At 34.6% G+C, this 25,669-nt stretch overlaps 1 protein-coding gene across 8 annotated transcripts in view; it reads right to left on the bottom strand.

The window, feature by feature from the left end:
* The window catches only part of DENND1A (DENN domain containing 1A), a 215,670-nt gene that overhangs the window by 178,986 nt on the left and 11,015 nt on the right, over window positions 1-25,669 (bottom strand). For all 8 annotated transcript variants that reach the window (XM_030001059.2, XM_030001058.2, XM_030001055.2 and 5 more), the window contains exon 3: window positions 321-364. Coding sequence is in view for 7 of the 8 variants with exons in the window: in XM_030001058.2 (XP_029856918.1) it covers window positions 321-364 (44 nt within the window). In the remaining variant the exon portion in view is untranslated. The remainder of the gene's footprint in view (window positions 1-320; window positions 365-25,669) is intronic.

The following is a 25,669-nucleotide window of genomic DNA, read 5'->3' on the forward strand; positions in this document are numbered from 1 at the left end:
TCAGACAATGAAGTGAGGACTGCCAAATGAACTGCAGGCTGTGGCACCTAAAGGCAAAAAGTGAAATTTATTAATCAATTTTCCTTCCCGCTCTCATGTTCGCTTGTAAAAACTAGACTGTAAAACAATCTTATGAGATCCAAAATTCTTCCGTTTTCTGCTTTAAATGTAAAAATGTTTTTATCCTTCTGCTCCTAATTACAGCTTCTTTTTCTTTCTAAGAATGCATTTATCTCTTTCAGTAAAAAGAGCAGTAATAATATGTTGAACAACCCTGAAATAAATTTTGTCATGTAAAAAATTAATTACGCATTCCAAACCTGGTCACTGTAGCCTTCTGGGAATTGCCTCCGCACCTCAGGATCTGTAAATAATTGACAGATAATATTAATTGGCTTTGGATTAGTGAGCAAGCAGAGAATCACACATTAATATTTGATCAGAAGATGATAGCAACCCTGGCAGGGGATCCAAGGAGGGCAGCTGAGGCTGCTATGTTGATAAGAGCAGGGAAGGACTTTTCAAGGCTCTCCCTTTACCCTCCTCCAGAAAGACAAAAACGGTATATAAAACATACACACATAAAACACATGAAGCCAAAAATGTCTGTGTGTACGTACACATGTGTACGTACACACACACGTATATGTAAATATATATTTATATATATATTATTTTATAAGAGATGTCCTGGTGCTACACTGAACTTAAGGCTGTTACCTTGTGCAATATCTTTCTGGCTGCAATTTGCCAACTAGGCTTGTCACCAGAAAATGGTTACCAAATGCACTTTGATTTTGTTTTTAATCAGATAACTACTTTGGCCAGCTACAGACACTGCATTGATTAACCTCTGTAGATGGTTTTCAGTGATACCAGATTACAAATCTCCCAAAATTACTTTATAGTAATGTTAAGGTATGGTCCCTAGAAAAAAATATTTATCCAGAATTTGAAAGAGGTAATTAACATAGCCCTGGAACCTCTGTCATCAGGAAAACAAATGTTAAATGCTTCAGATTAGCAAGCATTCAAGACTGATGCAAGACACTTATTTCTCTGGCTGTCAGAATAAATAATATGGTAGTATTCCCTGAGAAGTTATCTTAAATTTAATTAGAGATGTTCATAAAACAACGGAATATCATGATTGAAATTATTTATATGACAACCTATTTAAAACAGAACTCTTCAAAGCCATCCATTTTTCAAAGGAATATGTCTGAGAAGGCCAGATTCCATTCTATGAAGAATTTTTTTAATCACAAAAACCAAACCAGACAACAATCACACAAGAGTTCAGAAAAAAGTGTAATGCATGGAAAAAATCAACCAGTATGCTATGCAGTTTCTACCCTTGGTGCAATCCGATGGGTTTGGTTGTATGATGCTTGGCTCACTGGATACACTGTTTTCACAAATTTTGATCATTATGTAGGGAGTGACGTTGCATACACAACCTCTACTGCTGAATTACTGCTATACTGCCTTGTAGCTAAGGCTTGAGTGGAAGAGTCATTTTTATGACCCATGCACCATATACTTATTCCAGAATAGTCCCACCCCACCCTACATTTCTCAATGGCAAAATTTACTTTAGTAATAAATTAGTTGATTGGTGATTCAATTGCTAGCAGATGCAAACTTTTTATTAAGGTGTATTCTTTTTACATTGGAAATACAGCAATACTGTAGTTAATCAACTTTGTAGCTTAACTTTTTCCAGACAATCAGATGCTTAGTTTTAGCATTTCACCATTACACACATACAATTACATACACAATGTATCAAATTTTACATATGCATATGAGCAAACCCTTCAACATTAACACAACAAAGTAGAAATAGAAAGCAAGGGATCACCTTTTAAAGCCTTAGTTTGAAAAGTCTTAAATCCATATCCAGGTAAGTGTGCTAAGCTAAGTGTCCAAAAGTGCAAAGAAATGTGAACAGCTGAAGTCATATGAACAGTCCTTTATACAAAATTAACAGGACAATACAGTTTCATATTTCACCAAAGCAAGCACAGTATCAGTGGTAAGATGAAACTATGCAACATCTATTATGATGCATGTTCTTAAATGTTTTAAAAATTAATTATTTGAGGCTAAACTTTCAGGATTTCACAGAAAAAACAATGAAAGAAATAAATTTGTAAGAAATCTCTAACGGTGCCTGGAACATGATAACGGACATTCCTGCACACACAACTTCTATTGACCCATTGCTCTCCAACTTAATATAAATTTAGACAGACATACTAACAGACACAGCATTTTATCATTTACCATTTTTAAGGAAATGAGGAATTATTTTGGGACATAAATCTGTAGTGTGTTTGCTCTACACACATTCTTCCATAGATTGCAATCCACATTCTCCTTTCTTTAAAAATACAACAAAACATATTAGTCATACAAAGTAATTGTGTGTGTAAGCATGTATTTTTCCTGTTTTCTTAGCATTCTGAAAGCCCTTCCTGAGTTTCAGGAGCTCACTGGCATGAAGAAAGGCCTATAGGCACCTATTTAACAGTATTTATGTAAACCCTGAAAGCTCCTAGCCACATCACTGTCCAGAAGACATGCAAGATAGTAAGATTAACTCCTAAGCACTGGTAGCTGAAAGTTATCATGGGCAAATAAATACCTGCTGGTGCTTTTATTGTCTCAGAGGTCACCTTACAAACTTTTGTCATTAAAATGAAACAAAACACAACTTAAATAATAACTTAAAAATCACAGCCAAGGATTTCTTCTTTGGTTTTAATTTTAGCTTTGTCTATATACATCGATTTTCATTCCAAGTTTTTACTTAAATATGTTCATTCTTACAGAAAATTGAGATTTTTTTTCCTGCCTCTCAAAAATTTATGTGCCATCAAGAAATAAGGGTGAGCGGTGGCCACAGAAAACACAGCGTAAAATAAACAGAAAAAACGCTCCTGTTCCACACATGTCCCTAACACAGGAAAGTCAAAATAAATCAACTTACAACAAACAAAAGATTTCCATTGTCCTCATCTCTTACAAGGACCACTACCTTTTGTACATCAGTTCACTAGACTACATGCTGAACAGGATTTGGCAAAATTTTCAATGTTGACTCATTCACAGCCATGGTCTATGATGTAGAGTGCAGGACATAATTAAAATGCAGTTATGCTGATTACCAATACAAAGTAACGAACAATAACTTCCCTCCCACCGTCACTACATCAGAATCTATACCTCCAACATTTCTTTAATATCAATAGCTAGTAATGGAAGATATTTCAATTTTCAAACTTACTGAAATGTTTAATTGATCTACTACAAAATTATTTTCCTTAATTATTTCAGAAATTATGCATTTCTGAATATTTGTTCTTTAGGGGTAAATACACACCAGTGAAAATTGCTTCTAAAACAAAATTTTGTCACTTGCTCTTGCCATGGAAAGAACTGCAATATATCTTTGCTGCAGGAGCAGCAACATTTTGATCTTTGCTGTCCATCCCTACGGCTTCCTCTTCTCGCACAAAAGTGGTGATACTGACAGCCACCTCCAGCATTGCTGGGTCAGGCTATGTGTAAATGCAGGAGGCTGGCCTCCACGTTCTCTTGAGAAAAGGCAGCGAGGATGGATTATCTTTTGCATATCACAAGAGGCAGGTATGCTGCATTTTAAGAACCCTTCCTTACAGGTCATCCAGCCTAGTTACTCATAAACTGTGAGTAACTATTTAGAATTTCTATTTCTTATTTTGTATCTTCAGTGAGCTTGGTAACAGGAGAAAACTGAAGACGACCCAAACCCCCACAAAACCACAGGCAATAGATCTTATTGAATTGGGCCTCTTAAGCAATTCAGTAACACAAAATGGGGAGTTTCTAAACTTTTCCACATAGTAGCTTATTGACTGTAATAAAATTTTCACTTTGTTATCACACAGTCTTTTCTATATCTCTTAATAAGTACCATTCCACTTCTACTTGTCTATCGATCTGTACCACAAAGGATGAATTATTTCTACCTCTCTAAAATTAGACAGTAAAATACACATACTGCAAGGCTCAGTAAGAAGACAGGAGGAAATACACTGGATGCTTGCTGTGCCTGCAGACTTCAAGCAACTGAAGTAGTTATGGTTGTTTTCAAGAGTAAGGAACTGAGAACATCTGAATCTGGGCTTTGGTGAATATATTTCCTCACGTAGATAGCACTATTTCACTCACCAGATTAAACACTACCACACTGTAGTTTAGAAAAAGATGCGACCACGATTAGAGTCCCCACCTGAGTCAGTTTCTACAGGTTCAAGATGAACGTGTTCTCAAAGCACACAATCTACAATTATATTTTCATCTGAAACATGGATCTCAGTGCTATGATACATTCATAAGCTAAGCTGCCTTTAATATAAATAAAAACTTCCTATGTCAATCAACTGTACACATTAGAAGATATTTAATTTCATCCACAATGCAATGGAATTAACTTAATTTCTCAGCCACCAGTTTCAATGGAAATAACAGCAATATGTACTTAGCTGGATGAGCAAAGCACCTTGTGGAATTGCACTGGGTGTCACATGCCTGTTAAGACAGTGGGATATATAGTTTGTATACAGTCTGCTTTTGAAGACACCTCTCATAACAGCATCAGAATGGCTAATCCATATAACCTTGTACCCTACAGTTAAGAAAACCACCTTTAAATTATGCTTGGCAGCCATACACTTGCACATCCTCCTGTTTTTACAAGTACTTTCTATTTAACATTGCATCAGCTCCACCACTTCAGCTTTTAAATGGTCTGGGAATATTTACTAAACTTTCAATATCTTTCCTTGGAAAACACTACACAATTGAAAAAGAAACTACATCACATCTTATACCTTTTATCACTTTACCATTCTGCATTGTTAATCTAATGTTCATTTGAAAGGCGTTTTTAGCTATGCTTACCTATACACATATACACAATAAAATCATATTTAAAAGTTATATGGCCATTACATGAAGTTCCAGGAAGCTGGAGCACCCTCACTAAACCAAGAGGATTTACATAAATACATACATTTAAATAGCGGCCATCAAGACACCTGACTTTATTAAATATAAACATCTACAAAACAAATGTTACTATTACTCAGTATGGCCAAGGCTCTCCATTGAAAGGATAAGCACAAGGCACCTAATAATCACAATGGACACAATATCCAAATTACTCTGAACAGAGGAAAACGGTCATACAAATGGAGGAATACAGGAGGGTAGGTCAGCCAAGTATTCAGGATTCAGCTTTAATCAGCACCACTAGTAACAGTAAAATATACTTCAGCACTCATATGAAATACGTGGTAAAGACATGGACATAACTGACTGTCAACTCTGCCTATAAAACTAAAGTAACTTGAAAACTTCAAACACTTTTACTAACAGTAATTTGTTTTGCACACTGCATGCAAACAAAATTAGATGTAGCTTGGCTGCATCTCCAGACACTAAGAAAACCCTTTGCAACTCAAAACACAGTGAACACTGTTATTCCATGTACTTAACAGGCTTTCTAATTAAATGATGCTCAAATATTTTTCTGCTTTAATACTCCATAGACAAAGTAAACACACCTAAAATACTTTTTTCAAGTTCAGGATAGTGGAATCTATTTGCTGACATCAGAACAAGGGAAGAGACAGACTGAAATCCTAACCAACCTCTTCAACAGTTACAGCAAAGTAGAGAGCTTGAAGATTTCCACTGCACCAGTTCTAAAGCATTAAAAGCTCAGCTGAGGTCAGCAAAAGGAGACATGGCAAAACAATAAACAAAGAAAGTGAAAATTAACAACAGAAAGAAAAAAGGTCACATGAATTATGGAGCTGCTTCTCAAACTAAACTTTTCCCAAACCCCAAAATATGAACTCAAGTTGTGCTACAGGCTGAACTTGTACGTTGATGGTAACTTAGTATCTCCTGTTTATCTTTCATTACATCTGATTTAGTAGTTTCAGCTCACAAAAGATGACAAGATCCACACAGTTTCTGCCTAAAGCAAGTGCTGACAAACTTAACTGGAAAACAACCATATATTAATATTAATAGCATGCTGAAATATAGCACCGGAAATTGTAAGTTGCAAGTGTAAAGCAGAAAGTATACAAACAATACCATTGCAAAATAAAGCTAAAATACACCATCTTATCTGCAATCTCCCATCCTTGTATGGGCACAAATTTAAATTAAAACTGTTGGTACTAAGAAAAAAGTAAATTTTATTCCTAATGCTTACACTCATGTGTAAAAAGCTTTTAAACCAATGGCATGTCATATGAATTTCCTAAGATTCATGAGTGACTTCAGTGAAGTCTGAGTGAGTTCACTTACCAACCTGATGCACATCATTGTAAGCCCTCTTCCCAGAGGGTATAGCTCCATACAAAGCAGCTGCTGCCCATAAAATCTAGGTTGGCCAAAGACCTGGAGATCCACTAGACCTTATTACTCACGACAGACACTGTGTTCTAGGGAGGACCAGTTAGAAAAACACATATGAAATAGATCACATGGTTATTTTTGAAGCAGTTTCCTTTGCAACTATTTTAAGAGGTGCTTTTGAGGGAAACTACTGAATCACTTCTCATATGAACAATATGTGAAATTTTTGTAACTGAACATATTTTTTATTTTGAAAAGGGGTAAGAAAAGACAATGCTATTTCTCAGTGATATAAAACTTTTCTGCACTGTCACAGCAGCTTTTTGATTCTTTGCCATGCATTTATAGAGTATCAGCAAATGGGTAACAGAAACCATTGATTCCACACTAGGTGAATACAGTTTTCATTGCTAACACATGTAGTTTTTCGCTCTAGTGGTAGAGATTCTACCTCACATCTATGCACATTATGTAGAGCATTGTACTGATTACTCAACCATATTCAAACTATTATTGCTAGTATTTTAGTAAATATGTGAATGTTTCCAAGTTCTAAAACCTATTACTGCCTCTCCCTACAGAATCTTGTTCAACAAAAAGCCAAATACAGAAGAATATTGAAATTAGCTGTGAACTGTATAATCCCATTGTTCAATTTCATGGCATTTAAGACACTACCTTCCCCTCCTCACAAGTCTAGATGTTAATCCATGCTGTAACCTGATTTAATTTTCCAGATGACAGGATGGGAACATGCTACAATGGCATATTAGTGTAACTATGCTGCTCTTTTACTCTCAACTTTTCTTACATCATAAAGTGAAGAGTTTTGCTTTTAAAAGAGGCATGCTAAATTACTTCTAAAAATAGCGCAACTCAAACTGGTCTGTATTTGAAGTGTATGGAAATTATAAAACCAGGGAAGTTCTTCAAAAAATTATCGGAAAATACTTCCCAGAGTTAACCGCACAAACCCAATACATACTAACCTGTTTCTTCTGATAAAAGTCAGCCAATTTAATCCATATTGGCTACAAATCATTCAGATATACTAATCCCAAATTGAAAAATACAGTGAAAATTACTTCATTTTTCCTCCCTGACTAAATGATTTAGCTCGTTGACTTTTTTAAGGTCTTTATAGCTGCAATCCCTCTAAAATGAAATGGAATTCCATTCAGAGCAACTTTAATTTCAACACCCACTACACATTATAGCACTTATGCAGCATAACTAAAAAGTAATGTAAACTTCTTTCCAAACCTCTGCAATCTCCTTGATGTCCTGTATTCAGTACAGCCGAACACTTCTGCTTGCCCTTAAACTGCTGCAGACTTAGCATGCAGATAACATCTCAGAGTGGGGAAGAAGGGGAGGAGAGAAAAAGGCGGGGGGGGGGGGGGGCGGGGGGGGGGCGGGGGGGGGTGTGTGGAGAAAATGTCAGAGAGAAAAAACCTACACACACAAGAAGGCAGACAAGAAACCTTAGAACAAGTTCTGGCACAAAATACACATAGAATAAAAATTCCATTTTTCTGGATGTGAAGCTTTAAGCCTTCAATCTTTTCTTCTTAAAGTACTCCTTATTCTAAAAGCATACAAGTCAGAAAACAACCAAGATGTAAAACAAAATTCTATAAGAATGTCTTACAAACTATATTTAAAAAAAAAAAAAAAAACACAAAAAAACCTGCCAGCACACAATGCATGCAATTGAAGTTACCCCAAAATATCAATATGCATAGTAAGCATACATAGCAGGTTCAATATTCAAAAATACAACCTGCATAAGAATAGTATGCAATGAAACTATTCACCTAGCATATCACATTTCAAACAAATATTCCATTTCTAGGACATAGTCCACATCTTTGTGACAAGTTAAGCATAAATAAGTGGACACTGACCTATCGTTCTCAGTTACTGAAGTTTTTGTGAATGATGTGCAATCACCAGTTGAGTGAATCAGCAAGTACTATACACATCAGCTGCTCTTCAAATGAGTCCATTGACATTAAAGCCATAAAAAACAGACTTGCAAGTTTGCCTCTCTTAACAGAACACTTGGAAGTCTGCCCTGCAAGTGCCAAAAACCTCACTGGTAACATGAAAATGCTTTTCACAACAGTTTAATCTAGAAACAGAATATAAGATTTGCAACTCACACACAAAATGCTGTTCAGAGTTCAGTGAAATGATCCAAAAGCGGGAAAGACTGAGAGCAAAGGCAACATAAAATATACATCACAGGAAACAGGAAGGAAGAGAAAAAAATGGAACAGATTAAACAAATCACTATGATTTCCATAATTGTTTTTATATTATTAACACATCAAGAGCCAGAGGGGCAGTGAGGAGCAAAACTTTCCTAGGCAGTGTTCAGCAGCATCTTACATACATATTTTTTAAAATCCTTCCAAAATAAAGCAGGTTAATCTACAACTTCCTCACGCATTTTTACTTAAGGCTACATACAGTTCTCCAGAATAAAGAGATATGGAGCGGTAATAGCCCTAACCGTACAAGAACTGGCAAAATTGCCAAAGTTCCCTTATGTTTCAGTACACCTCAGGCGGCTGGGTTCCTAACTGATCTCACATCAGTTTTCCAGTGCATGCATCAGTCCATCAGCAGCTTTATGACCCATTGAGAGTAAATCTTAAATACGAGACTTTCACTGCTTCTAGCACCCAAACCAATCTTCCATCTAAAGGTGTCTTGGCTAAATTAATTTTACAATCCTGTTAAAAAAACTAAAGTTTAGTAAGTGCAAAATAGAAACAACACTCACTTTTGGATAAGAAGATAGGAAAAACATTGATTGCCTTTTACAGAAAAAAGAGGCTACAGTAGTCTCCTCTTAGCAACTCCTAATCAGCTATTTGGTGTCAAGTCAAGTTGCTGAACTGTCCAGTTTGCCACTTAAAAGGCATTTAGCATCACAGGGACATTCCACTACAAAAAAGTAGTAGAGTTAAGAATGGTATTTCCAGTTTCCTCTGGCACAGTTACAGCTTTGAAAGAATCTGTTCTTTTGTTTCAATACCATTTGAAGAGCTGAAGTATCATGAAATAAACAGATGATGGAAAATTTAAAAAAACAAACAAACAAAAAAAACCAACCAAACCAAAAAACCCACACACCTCACCAACCAAAACCCACTGAAGTTAGCTCTGATCTAAATGTTAATGTAAACACAACCACAAAAACTGAAGAGTAGGTTCAGTTCATATTTTATTCCAAATCTCTTCTGTATTATGAAGTCAGTCATCTCTCTCCCAAGAACAAGATCAGCTCCTCCCTTCCACAGCATTAAGTTGTAATATAAGCAGATCAAGAAGCAAGGGAATGAAGAAAATGCATGTGTCAGAGTCAAGATCTGATAAATGATAAGTAAAAGGATATTGGAAAAGTTATACATCAGACTAGTTAGACCCTTTATAAGGTAACATGTTCCATCTTCAACTGATATTATTTACTGTCTTGGATTCTCATAGGGAATGGTGCTGGGTTTAATCAAAACTTTACCAGTTCTTTTAACAGAACAGTTGTGAAACAGTTGTGTTGCAAGCACAGAGTGTTCAATATATGAAATACGGTTGGGGAATTACCCCTATATTAAATCCTTAACTCCTTTTGTTTCATCCATACCACGAAATCAGTTTTAAAAAAAAAATCAGTCGTATAAAGTACAGATTAATTTCCCTTCTACTAACATTCTAAACTGTAAGAATAAGGAGACATTAGAAAGTGTAAGATGTCCTCAGTGATCAGAAAACTCAGAATTATTTCTTTACAAATAAGAGCAGAAAACTCTCAGTCCAGATTAATTTTTAAACTGATGATACTGATATAACTAAAGCTAGAACTGTAAGAAGGGGATGCATAGGACAGAACTAAAGCTGAAATAACAGAGATCAAAAACAGAGACAAAAAAAAGTACTTATTTCAAGTCTTGTTTGTTACATGTTTCTCCCATCTTCATTTGAGGTCTTCAGATCTTTTATATGCAATGGTTAATTACTTTGGTGATACCTCAGGTCCACATTAAAGCATGGTTGATGAATCTTTTGAGTTGCTTTACTATGCACTTAAGGGGATATTTCTCTTCATAACCATCTGTTCTACAACCAACCCAGAAATTTAGTACTACTGGAAATCTAAGGCCAAACTCCAGGAGCCCTGCAAGGAGCAAATTTTGAATGGATTATGTTTTTAATTCTTTTTTTCCCCTGTAATTTTAGTCAGCAAATTACACAGCAGCTAAAACTTGCAAAAAAATACAATTAGGTAACATCCTAGTTCAATGTTCAAGAAATCCACAAAGCCTGCCTTACAAAATTAAATACAAATTGTTTTGAAACATTTTACAGGCTGCCTGTAATAATTGTACAAAAGAGTTTAAATGCAGAAGTTGAATAGGAACACCTACTTTTAAGTAGGCTTTTTTTGTTTGTAATGATTTTTAAAAATTTATTTGTGTTTGATCAGTATTTTTTTTTCTCGTAACCTTTTCACCACTCTATAAATTTAATAGAGATATGTTTCAAGTGGTCAGGCCATGAATAGTGAATTCGTTTCTCTCCTGCCTCTTTGCATTTATATTCTGAGACAGCAGAGTTGCCTGGTGACAGCCTCTTCACTTCAACAGCAGCTGGCAAGCCCTCCTTGTCCTGAAAATATGAAAGAAACAGTTAACTAATATTTCATGCTATGATTTAAATGTGACAATCTGGAAGTGTCAATACCACACAGGGCAGGATTTACAAGACAAGATTTTTCTTAAGTCTCAGAAGCAATAAAGGAAGAAAAATAAACAGACCTTCATCGCATGTAGCTAGCATGCAGGAAAAATTAATCCAGAGTTAGTGCATCATCTAGAGTTTAACAATACCAGACACAAGCGGTGATTGTGTAAATCTGCCAGTTTAACTTATATTTCCAGAATGCAAATTCTCAAGTTACTCAAGATAAGACCAAAGCAACTAGAGTTTTGACATTTTTACAAGAAACAGTCACCCTCTTTAATATTTACAAGACATGTATTTCAAATTGCTTATGTATGCCTATCTGCTTTCCCAAGATTACTGCTTCTGCTAAAGGTTCAAGCATATGTAACCCAAAACATTTTCTTCAAGCTAGCTTTTTACAGCAAAAAAGACTTACATTTGATAAAATGAAAGTTTATAGCCAACTTAATTCATACCTAACATTGGCATATTAATAAGCACCTTCATTCAAAAAAAATCCTTATCCGATTAATTTTAAGAGAAATTTTTATGTAATGTCACATTTTCTACTTTCCTGTGTCAACCAGATAATTTTTAATTCTATTTGTTGTTTTGAAGAAAGCCAGGAATAACATTTTAATGTCATATTGCTCTTTAGATATACTATATTACACAGAACTCATGTAAAACCACAACATGGCCATGGCAATCAATCAACTACATTACAAAACCTAAAGGAATTGCTAATGAAAACAAATAGTATTTTCCAACATACCGCCAGGCTTTTCATTACTAGAAAATACTTTGAATTTTATAAACATTTTCCAAACTGCTTTATTTTCACCATTTTTTGTTTTAGTTTTAATGATCTTATGGCCATTTTAATTTGCTAATAACCTGTATTTTCCATGTATTACAGAACACTTTACAGTCATCTAACTTTTTTTTTAATCTCTTTCCAAAATTCACCAACCATAATAAATTCAGATAGACATATTATTAGGCAAATACATGCAAGTACTACAGAAATATATTCATTGTTATATGGACCATCACATTTCAGGTTTAATCTGAACTGACTCAAAAAGCACTTGGAACAAAAGTGTTCTAGCCAACCAGAAGTTCTTGAAGTGGTGTACTAAAAAAGAAAAATAAAACAACCCGACTCTTCAGCAATTGTATAATTGCCTAAACTACACAGAGAATACCTTCTTTGTTAAACATGCAACAGTGAATACTGATTTCTAAGCCTCAAGCTATGTAACTTTATAATGTTTAAAACTCTGACCTTACTTTCATACTTTCAATATTGATAGTCTCAAACTGTTTTCAGTTTCAAAGTTATCATGTGTTACTTCAGTAGGGTACCACCAGCCCCCAATGACACTGCTCTATGTTATTGATCTGCACAAATATCATATCTTATGGGAATCTCCCTGCATAGCAATATAAGATTTTATAGAAAACAAGCTCTTCAGAATCATTTTGGGGTTTGACGGCTTCAAAATTTCTATTATTGCTTCTCTGTTTATTTCAGGATGCTTTAGTTATCCAAATGGCATTGAAACAGAAAAACCAGATACTATCAAAGATGAAATTGTGACACAGGAAACTGAAAATCCCATTCTTAATTCTATTGTTTTCTTTAGTGGAGATGTTAATTTAAATACTTTTTTGAATGTATAGTTAAATATATCCTATCTATCACACAACGAATCTGATTCATATATGTTTCACTAACAATAAATGACAGCCAAACCTAGCTATCCGTTTTGGGGAGACATTATTATAAAGAGTAATACTACCATTGTGGCTTCTACAACAATGTACACATCTTTAGACCTTCATGCTTAATGCATTTACAACTGCAGAAATACATGGTATTAAATGATCCTAACTGACCAATAGTTTCAACGGTCACCAACTCACTCCTAAATTTTAAGGCGTGCAAGATTATATATAAAAGATAGCAATAATTATTTTGTTGATACACTTCAGAAGTTAGCCTTGTACTCTTCAGTACTCAGTTTCACATTTTTATTTCAGCTTGAACTATGTAAGATGCCCATCTCAACTTGTCAGTCCTATTAGCACTGTCCATTCCATCAAAATGGTAATGAAAATTCGTAAGGGCCAGTCAGATGGAAGCAAGTTTAAAAAAATAAAATGAGAGAGTGGTCACAGTGAGCCTCCACTAAGGCTGCAGCATCACTGAGGTCTTGTGAAAGCCTACAAACTGAAGCATTAAATGAGAGGAAAGTTTGTAAAAACAGGAAAAGCATTCAATACACTCTCCTGCAAAAAGTTTCTGTGGAGTCAGATGTGTTGATGACAGAAGTTGAACTTCTTGAACACTATTCAAAACTTAGTGGGGGTAAGGGAAAAGAGGTCCTAATGTGGAAAAATACACCTTGTAGCTAATGACCATGAGATGAAAGAAAAAGAAAATCACTGAGTGTTCAGCTACTCAGAATGACTTCTCTCTTTTGGAGTAAAGTTCATTAATAGGACAGCATCAAGCACTGCAACAGAACTGTGGGTATATTTACACTTGAAGTATTGACCTATTTCATATCTGCAATGCTTTCAGCTACTATTAACAAAGCTCACTTTGTGTGATGCTACAATAAAAAGGTCTCTGAGAAATTAAGTTTAGCACATTTAAAGCAGTACTATCAGCTTGAAGAATAATTTGGTTTATATAAAAGAGGAGCTTGCTGATATTCAGTGTAACTAGACAGGAAAGCTATCATCTCACTAAAAAATTTTAGAACATTTTTTGTTACTGTGGAAAAGGCCAAGGTATCAAAAGGATTTTTAACTGCAAAACAGAAATGCACTAGGAACATTTTAAGATATTTGATACTTCCAAGACATATGATAGCACTTATCCAGCTATCAAGATGCTCCTGAGATAGTGGACTAGTCTAGTTCTGAGCAGGAACATTTCATAGTCATGTTATATTCATTTAATAGCCAGCACTGGGAATCAGGTGTCTATAAAACTAGCAATTTCATTAATTTGCTTTCTCTTTTCCTTGCCCAGCTTTATTACACAACAAACTCCCAACTACACTTTCAGACTTTTTCAAGAGCTCTGCCAATTCTTTTCAATGTGTCCACCCTTAGCAGCAGATTTGCTAAAAACAATTTTTTCCTTCACTACTAACTCCAAAAGTAATCTAAAAATGCAACTTTAATCCACTTGCACAATTTTTCTCCACAGGTTGATCCACAAGGTGCTGAAGTGCAGATGGTCACTGACTTCCATTGTGCTGACATGCAAATCTATAGAGGATGACTAAGGAAACGAGGAGTGTAACTTGTTATGGCCAGCTGGTAGCACAAATGTAGTCTCCAGTATCTGCACATCATCACTGATATGCAAAACATCTAGTATTAGACAGAATAGGAGGGAAAGCTGTGTCCTATAGACAGTAAGTCCTCAGAATCAACTTCTCAAAATAACTGAGAAAGCTGATGGAGTAGAACATTCAGAGAGACACTTTTCTCATAGCACTTGGTAGAAACATCACTAACAGCTAGAGCTACACTTGCATTATTGCACGCAATCATATGCTTAGCACTGATAAGCAGTATGATGAGGAGAAGCTGTTTTCAACAAATCTTAAAAACTAGAAGTAACCTCAAGAGCTGTAGCTGCTTTTATCACAAATAAGCATACCTTGAAGAGCGTATACTCTTTTCTCCTTATCTCATACCATGTCTAATTGGGCTTCTAAGCTCTCTGCTCCCTAGCTGTTTTTTCCAGTTCTGAATTTATACCACCTTCGAATTCTCTTGATTAGAGTACAAAGTATCAACAGGTCATTTCTAAAAACTCCCCTTCTGTGAAACTCTCTTATTTGCCCTATATCCAATAGTCAGTTTTGGAGTATAGAAACAAACAGCATTTACAGTAACTTACTTGTTGAAAAATAAACATATATCACTAGTTGTAATATCACAACACTAATACTTCATGTCATAATTGTTCTATAGAGGCTCTACTGTCTTTTCTTAAATGATCAAACTAATCACAAAGTTCTCTCCATCTTTACAAGCATATATGTTTAATTTTTAAACATGAAAGATTAAATTAGAAGTTACACACACAAACACAACTCCTTTTAAAAAGGCTCAAAACACTGTATTTACATCTACAAGTACTCACTTTATTACTACAACCTTTATAACAGAGCTTAGGTTTGCTTCAAACAAAACAGGGTTCTCGGCGATAGAAGCACAAGAAAAAGCCCCGCATACAGTTAGTCTACAAAGAATTAACTGGATTAATTAGCAAGGGATTTGAGAAGCAGCTTGGAGCTAGAAAACCAAAACACTAAATTGTTTAAATACTTTGGCAATGGATCAAGGTTTCTAGGCAGCCCTATGTTCCATTCTCTCCTTTTTTTTTTTTTCTTCCCCCCTCGGTGTTTTAACACATTTAACCTGACGAGGTACTTTTTCATGAGATATGAATGACACTGTCAAAATACCAAAAAAGAAGATGTGAATTAAAAAATGCCACAAGCTGTTAGCAATTCTGCCAACATGTATGAGCCCAGGCAACATTAATTAAAAATCAATAGCTTAGGACATAAATAGCTCTTATCTCTGTTATAGTATATCTCTAACATAACTCTTTATTAAAGAAAAAAAAAAAAAAAAACCAATGTCTTTGCTATTATACTGACTGAATTGACCACAACAAAGCAAAAGAAATAAGGCAAAAACACTGAGCAAAGAAACACATATAAGAAAGGGAGGACAGGCATGTGAATGATTGGAATGTTTCAACCTTGCACTATCATTAACACATAACTGGCTGGAAATAGCCACGCTGCAAATACTTGCAGAATAAGTTACCAGGAAGAACATTTCAGGTTTTTAGTGCTAATATGATTCTATACAAAATCCTGCATGCCAAGGAAATAAGAATAACATACACATCTTTCTGTCAGCTAGACCTTATTAATCAGTATTTTTATTATGCATCTCAACTGAAGATTAAGTTACTGTAAATTCTCTGATAATTACAAAATAAAGGTGAGAAAGAGGCAGGAAATTGCACTCAACTTTTTCTTCTTTAGTGATACAGTCTTCAAACTGAAGTTACATTAGAAGGCATCAAAGCCAAAAGATTTAAGCTAAAGTAGGAACTTAAACCACCACTTTTGAAAGCTGTTTTCAAGCTTACAGAGTGCCAAACATCTGAAAGACTTAAACCCATTTTCTAAGAAGAGATCACCTAAGGCACACCAAGCTGGATGTGTAGTTTGGGTCTGCCGTAACTCCTAGACAATCATGACAATTTAGATTTCTGAACAGTTTCTACAGAAAATTTATTAATATTAAAAAGAGTATGTAAGAATCATACTGAAATGGAAAGGTTAAGTTCAGTTTCCTTTTTGTCTAATGACTCTTGCATTATTCAATTATTTATTAATGATGGACATATCAAGTGCTTCCATCAAGACACAGTAGTATAAATCAAGGATGAAGAAGTCAACCAGGCAGTATTTAGCAAAAATTTATTTATCTGAGTTCAAAATAAATGGGAAAATTTCATTTACATAAGAGCTATGTGTACATATGCCAAGACACTAAAACACTATGCAAATTTCAGTGGAATCATAAAATCGTAGCACCTTTAAGGTGGAATTCTCAGGACAAGAAGGATTATTTTGACAGTCATTACAAATTTGAGCTCTCAAGAACATCTTATAGCAGATGACAATATGCAAGTGCAGTTCTCCTGAACTACAGAACACAGATGAACAGCAACACCAAACTTTGGATAACACTACAGCAGACAGGCAGTCATTCAGGAATTAAGAGTCTGGAACATATGAGAAGGCTGAATTTGTTAAAAAAAAGTACCAAAGATTGTTTCCATTGCAAATAAATTTTTTAGAAATACCAATCTGAAATACTGAACGTATAGATGCAGGACATAAGCTTCATAAAATCATATGCCAAGCAGAGCCATATCGATAGGAATAATCAGGGATTAATTAGAAATTCACTTCTATTATGGCAATGTAGTCATGAAGTACTATCTTCTAAAATCGTAAATTATGGCATTTCACTATCTCAATTGGCTTTTGAGTTCTACCTCGTAGCTGAGCTTTGGGACATTGCTACTTCTTCTTCTTTCCATCACCTTGCCATAATCCCACCTCCCAAAAATTTAGTTTATTGATTAAAGTGCAGTGCCAGAAAATCAAAGGTTCTATTCATAAAACACAGATGCCAAGTGTCAGGACAGGGAAACAGAAGACCTCACTTTTCACAAGACCTTTTGGTCTAACTTTTCACTGAGCTACAGTCAGAAATGACGTATCCTTCCATGGGGCAAAAGTGTGAGGGGGAAGAAGGGGAGCAAAAAAAAAAAAGTTAATATAGAATTGTTATACTTGGGGGGGGGGGGGGGTGTGTGCTTTTTTTTAAATTATTATTATTTTTTAAGATATGTTTTTGTTCTCAACTGTTCAAATTCCATTCAAGCTGTCACCAATTTCAGTTAACCTTGTTTAAGGTGTACCAAATACAAGCTCTCATTGCTGCATTTGATATAACACAATCCTTCATCTAAAAAGTTAATGATGCAATCTTAATTTTTAGTAGGAGACATATATGCTGCTAATACTGTTCCCCTAAATGGAATAAATTGAAATTCCACCAAGTTCCCCCAATAATGTTTTATGCCATTGTAAAAATACAAGCTATCACTTTATCAACATTTCAATCATCTTCTCCATTGAAGGTTCAAGAAAATAAACCAATTCAGAGGCTTTGTTACATCATCTATCTCCATTTTATTTTATCATTATAAATTAAACTAATTATAAGATGCAGAAGTAATTTGTAAACTCTTTCAAAGGACAGGATTTACATTTTTCTTCTACAAAGATGAAGATATCCCCCTAACATGCTCCACTTGTTTTAAATATTAAATAAAGATACTTATACTACATATATGACAAAAAATGGAAGATATTTTGGGTATGTTTTGGAATTAATTTTAGCATTCTAACACTGTTTATAATACTGGTGCAAATACTGCCACCAATAAAGAAACAAACATTAAAAAGGTGTCCTTTAAGCTTCCCTTTAAGGCATCTACCATAATCGTATAATTTGCTCTGGACATCATTAAAATGTAAAGTTAATGAGGATTCAGCTGAAAACAGAAGAAATGTAACCTATTTTCAGGCAAAACTTCTAACACTGCAATCAGAGGGAAAACCTCTTTGATGTCTCTTTGTCTCTTCTCATTAATTTTCTTTTGGTTTAAAAAAAACACAAAGGCTGTTTAAACTAAAAAATGCATAGAAGTTTAAACATGGTAATTATAGTCAAGCTGCAATGAGGTCATTAGGTTTTTAAAACTTTGAGATAAACAAAATTGAGATGTATGACTATTTTAAAAACATGTCAATACTCAATTTTAATTGTCCATGTGATTGATACCCACTGTATTCTAAGGATTTAGTCTAGATACAGAATTGCTTCAAGATGATTTAGTGAAGGACCTAATCCCATATTCAGGGTAAAGCAAAGCAATCAAGAAATATATCAAAATGAAAAGCGCTGTAATTACTGTATTACTGGATACCACATTTGGTATTTTTAAGTGCGACAAAGCATGCTTTTTGCAATCTCCATGCAAGAGAGGTGGCCAATTGTGAGATTCTGCTACTTTTTACCTCTACAGTTCATTAAAGAACAAAATACTGAACAAGTTAAATAATTCTATTTACTCACTACATTTATTTTTGTTTATGAATACTGCCAAGGTACAGACAAAGCTATACACTTCTGTTTTAACATGCTAATTCTTTCCAGCAGAAAATATCTTTAAGAACTATTTAATTACATAGTACTGACAGAATCTAGGATACACTGAAGTGGTACGTATTTTTAGTGAATAATTTACAAGTAAATTTTCTCAAACCATAATCAAAACAATTTTTAACACTACTGTGTACAAAAGAAGATGATAGATTATCACAAACACAAGTAAGGCATTTAAGCCATTAAGTGAAAGTAACAAATATACAGGACAAATGTAACATTATCTTTACTGTAGAAGGACATTAATCACAATGAAGCAAAATAAACACATCTGTAAAATTTTTCCATGTGCAAATATCACCTCTAGATAAAATGGGATGAGAAGAGTTCAATATATTAGTCTGTGGTAATTTTAAGTATGAATTTTAATGCATTTGTGGATGTAGTTATAGCTTTAATAGAGAATTATTTACCCTATTGATTCTTTTTAACATGTTTGATAAACTCCTCTTCAAATTAAACTGAATGAATGATCAATAGGCAATTATCAGATAAAACCAGATACTACTTTAGGTGTAAGTGAAGAACAACTTTAGAAGAAAATCTCATACTTAATGCAAAGGAAAGTTTGGGGGTTTGTGTTTTGGTTTGGTTTGGGGGGAGGTGGTTGGTTTTTGGTTGCTTTGTTGTTTGTGGGTTTGTTTTTTTTTACTCTGCCATATTTTATTAGAGTTTGATCCTGCCTTCACCACAGGCCAGTTCTCTTCTACCATCTCTTCAAGTGACTATTGAAGAGACAGAATAATCTAATTTCCGTTCTGACTGAGCTGTTTCTCATATCCTGGTATCTTTCCCTACTTGCTTCACTGTCCTAGCGTCATATTCCCAAAAAGATAAAGCACATGATTTAAATAACATTAAGTCAAATATGAAGCTTACCAATATGAAAAGTCAGAAGCCCAATTCTACTGTCTACCTATACTGTGACACTTAATCAGCTATTTTGTCTTCACATTTTAGCATTTTATTTCAGTCTGCATTAATTTTTTTAATAGGTGTTTTTCCACAGAGTTATGATCTGGTTTTAGCATATTTGGAACAGAAGATCTCAAGGATCTCAAAATTATCTTATAGGTCAACTAGACGTAAATGAAGAGTAATTATTTACTTAAGAGAAAATGATGTAAGAATCAATTAAAAAAAAAGGTAATGTTACCATTATTTATATTCATAACTATGTAGTTTCAACATAATCACTCTTCAAAGGAACTAAAGATGAAATAAGTCCTATTAAAAAGTATATCAAAAGCTGTTACCATCTAAAAAAAAGATATAAAAATCATCTTCCCAAGAGCAAATAATCTGTCAGCATCTGGGATTTTGACAAATGGTTTATCAAAACTTGGTAGCCCCAGCAGGGCCAAAAAACTCCTTACTCATCAGTCAGGATTCAGCAGCATTCCCTTAGCATTCCTTCTCCCCTCTCCAATGATAGAATCCAGTGGAGAGCAGGTGATACACCTTGTTCACAGATAATGTTAGGATATTAACAGAACATAATACATTGTTTTTGATTAAAATGTGTCTTATCATTGTTATTCACAAACACTGCTACAGGCAAGTGTACCACACACTGACCCTTCACTGTGAATCAGCATGCTACAGCATTTCATGTAGAATACTGCAGGATCAGCCTTGTCTCTGGTAGCACAAAAGGTGGGGTTTGAGATTTGTTTTAGTTTGGTTTCAGTTTTTTACAATTGCTGAATTAAAACAGTAGACTTGAATTAATTTTACACTTATTTGTTAATAATTTAACCTCAAATCATCTCAATCTTAAAAAAAAAAAAAACCAACAAAAAACCACCAAAACAAAACTAACAAAAGCTACAAGAAAACCTGACAATGTGTCTTTTTGTTCATGACAAAAAAATATCACACCAAAGAGAAGCAGACCAATACTGCCTCGGGCACTCTGATAGGCCTCTTTTTGAATTAGAGTTTATGCTCTGTTCTTGCAAGGAACTACCTATAACAAAAAGAACAAGTAATAAAAATAGATCTAGTCCACCTTTTGCTTTACCAAATTTGCTTTGCTGGCATGTTAAACGCTCTGGGTAGAATTACCGACATACATGTCAACAGACTAAACATAGACACAATTTCTAAACTCCGGTATTTCTATTGAAAACACTCATAGGAAGCACCAGCATAACCGTTGACAGACCAAGTGTCAGTCACTTCTGGGACGGTGCTTACAACATTAGGCAGAAAAACCAAAATCGCTATTCTTAATCTACAGGGAGTCTATTCTAAAGTCATTACTACTTTGTTTCTTTTTCATCTGAATAACACTCTAATTAAAAGTTCTTTACAGAAATGTCTATATCTAGATTAACAGCTGATTGCAGATGCATTAAGCTTTAAGCAAAAGTTAACACTCATTAATGAGATTACCTGTTGTGATTAAATAAGGACAAACAAAAACCACCTTGGAAATTTTTGTGACTAAGTTAAAATTACTCCCTTAAATAAAGTCACACACACACAACCCCTTTAACAACAACTTTTTGACTCTATTCAAAGTACAATCTCTTTGCCATTATTGGAATAACAGCCCTACTCTAAAGAAGCACATTAACAGAAAATTAATTGCAACAAGTGCTTCATCAAACTGCTTCATTAAATGCTTCAAATGCCGAAATATTAAATGTTTCAGTAGTATTTGGTATCTAGATTGAGTCTCTCAAATACTCTTTAAAAAGAACAACCACTCAAACTCCTCTATAAATTCAAGGAGAACTGTAAGTACAGCTAGTGAATGAAAATAATTTGTTAAAATCACTAAAAAACCCTCCCTAAAAAAGTTTCAGTTTAGCAGTTAATTTCAACCTGCAGTTAAAAAGGCACTAGCTGTCAGTCAGTTTTCTCACCCAACTCTATCATGAAAAGAAAAACTGACAGATCACAGGAGCTTGCCTTTGTAAACCAATTCGGGAACTTTCATGCTTCTTATTTGTTAGGTTAAAGGTTAAATTGCTGACCTCTGCCCTCCTGCTTAGCAGCCTTTCCCTTTTTCTGTAAAGCTTTATTTTGGGGCTGTATTTACATGGATTAGTCTCTTTTCACGCTAAGAAGGAATCTGTTCACAGCCAAAGCCTTAGTTCTGGTTGTACAAAAAGCAGTCACAATTATTCAGCAGCAGACAATGACCATATTGTGGATTTACAAAAAAACCACCTCAGCCATGGCAAGTTCTGTCCTTGCTGCACAAAACAATAGAAGAAAAATCTTATCAAGCATTCAAGAGAAAGCAAACAAAGCAGGCCCACTGTGAACTTGATGAAGATGTCAAGCTCCTTTAAAAAAAATATAAATCAACAAAAGAGTTTAAAGTCTTGTGAGTGAGACTTTCTGTGCTGAATTTTTCTGTCTAGTTAAACAGTGCCAGCAGCAGCAGTATAGTGCAGACTAGTAAATACTTGTGAAATAGAAAAGACTGTAAACAGAAGTAGTTAAAGCATGAAGCAAAAAGGACAAACAGATCTCTTCCCACAAAATAACTTACAGAAATGGAAGAACATTCAGTTATGCTTGATATTAACATTTTGGGGTTTTATTAAATCCAGTATCATCAGCTAGGAACACACCTAAAAAATGTGTTAGATAAAAGTTATGACGACTTGCAATATGGCAGATTCTAGTATTTTTTCATAAACTGAGTTTCTCTTCAAATTGAGTTATATATTTCATTCATACTGTAAAAGCAAAACTATGAACTGTCTTCAAATTAAACAGTTGACAGTGCTAATTATTTGATCTGGACACTGCAGACCTAGTAAGTTCTTTGTGAAAATCTTCCACCTTGTTTGTACTTGGAAGAAAAGCAATCAAATGGAAACAGAAAAACAAAGCAGCAGCTTAGCAGAATTAGAATTCCCAAATACTACCTACCTACTTGGATTTGGTTACCTTTCCAATCCTGCTTTAGGAAGTTAAGTGTACTAACATAATGCTGTAAAGATGGGATACGAAAACTTGTGATACCTGAATTACAGCACAGTGTTCAACAGAAAGCCCTTATTTAATGGTAAGAGGCCTGAATTTTGCACTATTGTTATTCCTAAACCTTCAGTATCTTATCTACTTCTCAATACAGAACAGGCAGACTTCAACGAACAAAATGTTTTCACCTTAAAAAAAATAAAGGTTGCTCTGAGAGGTGGACTGGTGAAGTTTATAAACTTTTGAATGACCAACTCTAACTTAACCCTACTCCAACTTTGCTTATGATCAAGAAAATATTTCATCTATGTGGGAGGTACTGCTTTATTATCTAAAATTACAACATATGACAAAAAGGTAATTATAAGGAGTAGTAGTATGTCTATTTTGCAGAGAGAAACCTGCTAGTTCTCTCTACCTGTGAAAGCCCTATCATGGAAACCATAGTGACAACTGTAGAATAATTTTAGGGCCCAAGCACATCATGACTTCTCCCAGTAGAGTTAAGGACTTCGATTAGTTTGTTATAACATTTGTGATCTACTGGGAAGGGGGGAAGGGAGGGAGGGAGGGCAGGAGGGAAAGAGCTATTACAACACAAGGGTAGAACATGAAAAGTAAAGAAGGAAGTACTTAAACTACTCACAAGCTTCTAGTAGGAACAAGATTAGTAGTACATGCTACTCTCAGAGCCAATTCAAATGCAAATTTCATCCTTTCTCTCAAACAATGATAAACTACCTCAGAGTTAATAGTTTCCTTCTAAGATTCATCTCCCTTTTCAACTTAGTGGTATGTTTTCAAGAAAAGAAAGAAGCACATGGCGAGTCTTACAGAAGACTTTTTAAATTCTGTCATAAAAGAAGTAGTATAAACTACATTTCCTTTACTAATCCAGTGAACATTTGTTAAACTCTAACACTTACACTTTGTCCGTGCTATCACATTTAGGCTTCTAACTTACCATGGGGTTTTTTTGTGTTTTTTTTTTTTTTTAAAAAGAAAGAAATCCTTTAGCTGTACTAAACCATTTTAGCTTTTTCCTTGAACACACAGCAAGAATTTATGCTACACTCAAAAAAAGATGAAAGATGAGGTCCTTGGAGAGAAAGGCCTTTTGGCACACTACATGGTAAAGCTACAGATTTGACATACTTTTATAATGTCTGCTTTGGTGAGAACACAAAAACCCCATACAAAAGCATGCTACGTCCTCCCAGAGAGGGGTGTGGGGGGGGGGTTCTTACTCTTGTGAGCATTTACTTTCAAATGTTCATACTTTAGAGACTATTTTGATCGGTTACTTTAGACTAACAAATTCTCTTTTTCTACATGAACAGTTTGACAGTTAGACTACAATTCTCCTCACAGCCCCATCTAACAGGAGAGGATCTTTGGCTGAGGTCCAGGAAGATCCTTAAATTTGTCACATCATATTTCTGATGAATGATCTGCAGCAGTTTTAAGATCATGAAGTGCTTTGAAAGTTAAAAGAAAGATTTGTTAAGTAGTTAGTATGCTTTCATTTTCTCTCTATAGGTATTTAAACTAAAATTGCTACTAGACTCTTTCTACTTCCGCATCTCAAAAAACCTCCATTCAGCTGAGGTTTAAAAAAAAAAAAAAAAAGGAAATGCAGTACCACTGCACTTTACTTGCAAGCATACAATATGTCAATAGTATAGAACCAAATTTCTAGAAGTGCTTAAGCTAACTGAAGCAGTTATAATTTGTAAAAGAAACAATACAAGTTCTTTGTAATCTACTACCTCAGTTTCTGTGAAGTTTTACTATTATGAGATGCCATGACAAATATGCAAGCCCTCCATCAGAAGGACTTCACAATCTCATAAAATGCATTTTCCCTTCCTTTACATGAAGTTTAAAAATGGGAAAAGAAATCCAGTAAAATAGTCAAAGCATCTATTTTGCTCTCAAATTATCTACTGCCTATAACAATTCCAATGACTGAGACAAGATCATGCACCAAAGACACAGACTTACCATCAAAACTTATTAAAATAAGTTAAAACTGTAATTTGTAGCTTCAGTTTAGAATGTCCAACATTTGCTTAGGAATGTGCTGTTTTATGCAACACGCACTGCCCTAACACCAGAGAACTTAGCATTTCCAGGTAAGATATAAATGGGTACCCTTTTAGCTTCGTGAATTTGAGAAGCACCAGCTACATCAGTGATAAACAGCACAGACAACCTCTGCTGCAAAGATTTTGGTATTGAGTATGAAAAGCACGGGAAAAAAAGTTTGGTTTTAAACATTTTCTTAAACTACAGTGAACAGTAAAACATTACATAAAGTAGTATGCTAACAAAACAATGGTAGACCTTAAACCTTGCATGTAGTGTTAGACGTGCTATAATAATTATTTTGGTGTCAACTAAAACATACATCTACTCATTTCTCCCAAGTCATACTTAAGTATCACAGCAGAAAGGCAAAACTAATGCAATTATAGATGATGTCCAGAATATATTACTGGTATCTGCTGGGCAATAAGCTGTATTATTATTCCCCTCTATCTATGATTTTCAAGGCTCTATTTTATTTATTTCCTGAAGCAAGGTTAACTCGTATCAGTGAAACCTCTAAAATGATGATAAATCCAAAAACTTTTTGTTTGGTTGTGGGCTTTTTAAAAGCAATACACCTGGATTTAGCAAGGCAGACACCTTCCTTATATCTAAGTGA

The sequence above is a fragment of the Aquila chrysaetos genome, chromosome 24, assembly GCF_900496995.4.
Source record: "Aquila chrysaetos chrysaetos chromosome 24, bAquChr1.4, whole genome shotgun sequence".
In the NCBI taxonomy this organism is placed as follows: domain Eukaryota; kingdom Metazoa; phylum Chordata; class Aves; order Accipitriformes; family Accipitridae; genus Aquila; species Aquila chrysaetos.